Source organism: Eupeodes corollae, chromosome 2 (genome assembly GCF_945859685.1).
Source record: "Eupeodes corollae chromosome 2, idEupCoro1.1, whole genome shotgun sequence".
In the NCBI taxonomy this organism is placed as follows: domain Eukaryota; kingdom Metazoa; phylum Arthropoda; class Insecta; order Diptera; family Syrphidae; genus Eupeodes; species Eupeodes corollae.
The window spans coordinates 131,563,816-131,569,241 of NC_079148.1; the positions used below are offsets into that span (position 1 = coordinate 131,563,816).

Here is a 5,426-nt window from a genome sequence, read left to right on the forward strand (position 1 = left end):
CGAATGTAAACGTAAACGACTTGTAATCCCAATCTGGTCCAATGAATAACATGTAGTTGCTTGTTTTTTAGATTTCTCTGATGTTTTTATTTGTATAGGGATTATTAAAAAACTAAAGCAAATAAATATTAATTTAATTTTAGTTTCATCCGCACAAAGGTCCTAGATTATGGCCCATAGTTAAATCATCGAGTTGTAAAAGAACCAACTCATATGTCACAATTGTAGCCGCCATCTAGGAAAGAAAAAAAGAAACAACAAAATAGGTCACTTGTCACTTAAAAATTAAGTTAAAGACAACAAAAAAAAATCAAATATTTTACCCCAAATAAAAGCTTTCGTGTGATAAAAAACAATTTTCGTCCTGATAGTGCTACACATTCACTTGATATTTGAATACTAAACCTTTCAACCTATGTAAATTTAGGAATACAAAGAGAAAAAAAATTATGTAAAATTAAATTTTATTTTCTAAAAGGAAAATTCTTCATATTTTTTTTCAACCTCATCACCCCAACCAGCAGATGGCACTGATCTCAATGCCAGTAATGGAACCTTAGATTCATCATGGATTTTAGATGCACACAGGAATACAAAGGCTGTCCTTCCTAATAGGTATAAAAAGGAATACCAAAAGTATACATAGTTGATTGGCCAGTGTAATTTACTAAAAATAAAAACATAAAAAGATGAAACAACAAAATAGAGTGCAATTTTATCTATTTTATGAAATAAGTAAGGACGAATTCTTTTTGAGGACTTACTTAAAAATATTCAAAATTTGGTAGCAAATGAAGTATAAATTGTTCACTGATGAGAGTAAAATAATCCAGGAAATTTTCCCGTCCACAACATCGACGAGTTCGCAAAGTTGCACATAATGTAATCGAACTTCACGCCAAGTGCATTGAGGCACACTCTGTGGGTAGAAGGTTTATAAATTGAAATATAATTTTGGAAATATGCTAATTTTATAAATGTGTTCTTTTTTAGATCGATCATAACCGCTTACAAATAATTTGCATATTCAATGTTATAATAATTCTGCATAATAAGCAGGAGGAACTATGAAAGTTGTGGTAGGAACATATACATATGGTAAGCGAAAATTGCTAAAAATTGAAAACCGATGGCTCAGAATTTGAATTAAAAAGTGACTGTTTCATTGGTAAGATGACACTCGCATAAGGTAAAGCAACCTTGTTTTTCTTTTTATTTATACGATTTATTTATATTTTGAAGTGTCTGCAAGCTACATTAAGTCACCTCATAAATGTCAAAACCTAAAGGAGATTTGACACAAAATCACAACCAACAAGAAGAATAAATAAACTCACCTTTTCTGACAGTTCTAGTGCTCGCTCGCCAATTTGTTGAAAACGTTGAGCTAAACCAAGACTCACGAGTATTATAAACAAGTCCATGTAATTCCAAATGAAGGTAAATACCGAATTTAATATCTGGAAAAGCATTCCAACATTCATAAGTTTGAAATTCTCAATGAATCTTATTTCCTACCAAAATAGGAACAGATATTAGAATATGATAGTAGATGTGGTCAAAAATATATCCCATAAAATGATTTGTTAAATAGTCTCTGTAACTGGGAGGTACTTCACTATGGCACATACTCTTTGACATTCTATAGTTAAATACATCAGAAGCAAAAAACAGTCCATGTTCAACTAGAATGTGGTAAAAAAGATTGATTAATATTTTGTAATGTCTTAAAATCTAAAGAAAACTCACCTGCATAAAGTACACCAACGATTGCAGCAGCAATTCGAATTTTATATTTCAACGAAAAATTTGACTGTTTATAGGGCGGTTGAAGAAAAACAACTTCAACTTTTGTCCAGTATTTTATCAGTTCAGGCCAGTTACCAGCCAAACATGCAAAAAGTACGCAAGCACTTAAGCCACAAGAAAAAAAGAAAATACCAACTACGAAAAAAGGTTAATTAATATGTGGAAGAATTTGTAATTACATAATTATGATATTAATTCCCTGTTTTTGTTTTGGTAATACTTCAATCAATACAAGGTGTGATTTTGTTTTACCGCCATTTTGACTCAATTAAAGTACATGATTTTGAATTCCCATTATTTCATCAAGAGTTAAGAAAACAATGTCAGTAATCACGCAATAAAATGTCAGGAAAATTCATTGTGAATATCGTCTAACGACATTTGAGCAGCTATAGCTAGCCCTCTGTAAAAAAAACTCCACCTATAATCGCTAATTTTTGACATTTCTGTAGTTTGGTCCAGAACTTACATATGAAAAATTTGGGTTGTTTAATATGTTGTACATGATTGTCGACAACAATTTTATTATTTAGACCTAAACTGAGAAGAGCCTGAGCACTACGTGTGAGATCTGAGCAGAGTTTGACCAAAACTATCTGATTTACATATTTATAAAACACATTTAAGAAATGTCAAAAGTTTTAAAATGTACCATCTGGCTTTATCATAACACACGAAACAAACGTGAAGATAAGGGCCACTTATAACTATCATTGAAATCAATCCGAAACAAATTTTTGAATCGATATTTGAAGGTGTTTCCTTTTGATTAGAAATGAAAATTATAAACTGATCGATCGGAAATCACCCAAAGAGTTTTTATTGAGAAAAAAGTGTATTTTCCGAACGGAAATCCATTTTCCTGAACAGCTGATACTTTTATGTTCAAAAGCTAAACGAATCGTTCCACTGGTTTGTGTTTCAATTTCACACAATTCCAATGATAGATTTGTGACAGTAAAAGTTTTTCGGTAGATTTCAACTGTCATGATTTGAAATGTCGTCTGTTTGAAGGCGTTCGAAATATTCTTTAATCAAATTAATTTAAAAAAACAATAATAACATTATTCCATTTGGAGTCTGAAATAATTGTGATTCATAAAAATAATATATGCAATTAGTTTTTTCTAAATTATCTTTACTTCTGCACTTGAGCAACCAGCCTCTTCCGCCATTTTTATTGTTTTGACTATGATTTTTTTTAATTTCCCGGCTTTTAAACACCAAATTGTTTGTGTTCAGCACAGAGCGCGCTCTGAACATATTCAGAACTAAAAAAGAAACACGAATTTGAAGCTCTGAACGTCTGAACGGTCAGAGCTTAAAAAGAACCATAATTAGTTTTATGACAGTTCGAGCTCTGCTCTGAACTAAAAAAGAAAAACCCCAAATTATAGCTATAAACGACCTGTCAATAAAATTCCAATATTTGTTTTCAATGGTAAAAACCAATGATAGCTATAATGAAGCCTTAATCGAGGTTAGTTTTTTACTCCATTAGCTCTGTAATTTAATTCAAAGATCATATAGCTTGCTCTGAGATAGTTTTTATTAAAAAAAGAAAAACGAATCCAAGCCCTCTGATAAGCTTTAGCTTAAAAGGAATCACTAGTTTTGTTACAGCTTATTTTTGTGCTCTCAGCCTAAAAAGAAAAACGCTTGTAGTAAACGGTTTTAGTGACAAATGGTGTGACAGCAATTTTTCTGGGAGTCATTGGCTGCGTTCACAAAGCTAGTGGCTACGTAGTCAAAATTCGACTAGCTTTTTGAATTCAAAACTACACTACAAAGCTAGTTAATCTGGAACTGTCATATTATTGACAAATATATAAAATAAGAAACATTTTTGATTTGATAACTTTAACTTATCTTTTGTGTTTTTAAATTCAATATTTCAAATTTAAGACACAATTTGATTGATTTATGTATATATGTATTTAAATACTGAACGATTTATCTTATTTTGAATTCGTGTGGTTTTACCGAGCAGCTGATTTTCAAACGTCAAAATCATTCTCCGCTAACTTTGTAGCTGCATTTTTTACAGTACGTCAGAAGGAAAAATTTCAACTACTTTTGTAGTTATATTAAGGCAATCAGAATCCTTTGACTAAGTAGCCACTAGCTTTGTGAATGCGACCATTGGCTGCGTTCAATCTCGATTCTTACCAAAAAAGATACAAATTAGAAATCAATATTGTGGTTATTTTAAAATTAAATCAATACTGTGAATCAGCTGTTCTGTCGGATACCCACATATACCATTAATTTTTGGATTGTTTTCTGACATCCCATCTGTTTTGAGTCAGCGCGTAAAACTCTAACAAAAAGGCATCCGGATCGGATTGAACGCAGCCATTCTATTCAAAGGTTATGTTCATCCCATTAAAAATTCATACATGAGCTTTGATTCCTTTGACTTTTCATTCTGTTTAATGTTTTATTCTCCTACTCTGTCAAGCCTATTGTGAGAATTCTTAGAAACCTTAAAAATATAAACAGCCTAAAAATTTTACGGTAGTAAAATTTCTTAGAAAAATAAATTCTTAAATCCATCAAAAATTGGGCAAATAATTTGTTTTACAGCAAAAACTGAAACATTTTGTTGAGAAATCCTTTCGTCTATTTATTTTTGAAGTCTTGTTTTCTGGACATGCCAATGTTCTCTCCTTTAACCTTAAACCTGTCAACTGTCAAATTCATTTTTGTTGTACAAGGTTGTCAACACTTTACAATACAAATGGCGGTAAACTCATTGTTTGACGTTTCTTTAAAACACCTTTTAGCATGAAAGTTATTGTAAGTACATAGCGGTTTGAGACTTATAACGCAAAAGCTTATTGGAACCACATTAAATCTTAACGAGTCATGCGACAAAATTGAATAGAAACCTCTTTTCACCGACTTAAGAGGCTAACAATTAAAAAACAACACTCATTTATAGTTGTAAACGTTCGCATACCTTAATTGATGTCGAGTCAATTGAAACAAAATTTATTATGCGTGAATATTCATATGAAAATGTGCGTACTGGACATTTAATTAAAAATTAAATATGAATTTCGTGAGTAATATTCGATGAACTTCAATTTCATAGAGGAAAAAAAACTTATCAAAACAAACTTACCTATATTACTCGTAGTGATTCCAGCACTAATGTAATCTGTCAAAATCAAAACCAATTGTATTCCGCCAAAAAATAGAAAACATCCCGTCCTTAAAACTGCCACAGATGCATATTTGAATTCCACACGATAAGGATCTGAGCTCATAATGTTTTGCAAAGGCATTAAGGAAAAATACTGAGCTACCTTGAAAACTTTGAAACAAAAAACGTTTAAAGGTTAAACTACATATATACATTTAAACCAAATACTTGTAAGTTATTTTTAGTTACCTGGACCAACTGCGATGTGAAATAAATCCAATTCGTCACTTAAATAACTTATTTGATTAATTAAAGCTGCTTTGGCAATTTGCAATAGAAACTTTTTTTTCATTTTGCGTGACCATTTTTTATGCCTTAGCATTATTTCAATAATTGAGGAAATTCAATGAGATACTCGTACATGTGCTCCGTATGCATTCGTTCTGGCAATAAAGTAATAAAAAACACT

General features: G+C 31.1%; 1 protein-coding gene across 1 annotated transcript; it reads right to left on the reverse strand.

Annotated features, from left to right (window-relative positions):
* LOC129944289 (gustatory receptor for sugar taste 64a-like) lies at window positions 1–5,426 on the reverse strand. Its single transcript, XM_056053635.1, has 9 exons — window positions 5,207–5,426; window positions 4,937–5,128; window positions 1,750–1,944; window positions 1,519–1,685; window positions 1,338–1,460; window positions 765–919; window positions 505–667; window positions 324–413; window positions 1–235 (listed from the first exon to the last, which is right to left on the reverse strand). Exons 1-9 carry the CDS (start codon window positions 5,337–5,339, stop codon window positions 146–148), a joined length of 1,308 nt encoding a protein of 435 aa, XP_055909610.1. The 5' UTR covers window positions 5,340–5,426; the 3' UTR covers window positions 1–145.

Excerpts from the sequence above, each read along its gene's own strand:
- LOC129944289 (XM_056053635.1), bottom strand. The coding sequence starts at position 5,339 with ATGCTAAGGCATAAAAAATGGTCACGCAAAATGAAAAAAAAGTTTCTA. Across the intron at positions 5,129-5,206 it reads TCACATCGCAGTTGGTCCAG|TTTTCAAGGTAGCTCAGTAT; the intron begins GTAACTAAAAAT and ends TTTGTTTCAAAG. Across the intron at positions 1,686-1,749 it reads CGTTGGTGTACTTTATGCAG|TTGAACATGGACTGTTTTTT; the intron begins GTGAGTTTTCTT and ends ACCACATTCTAG.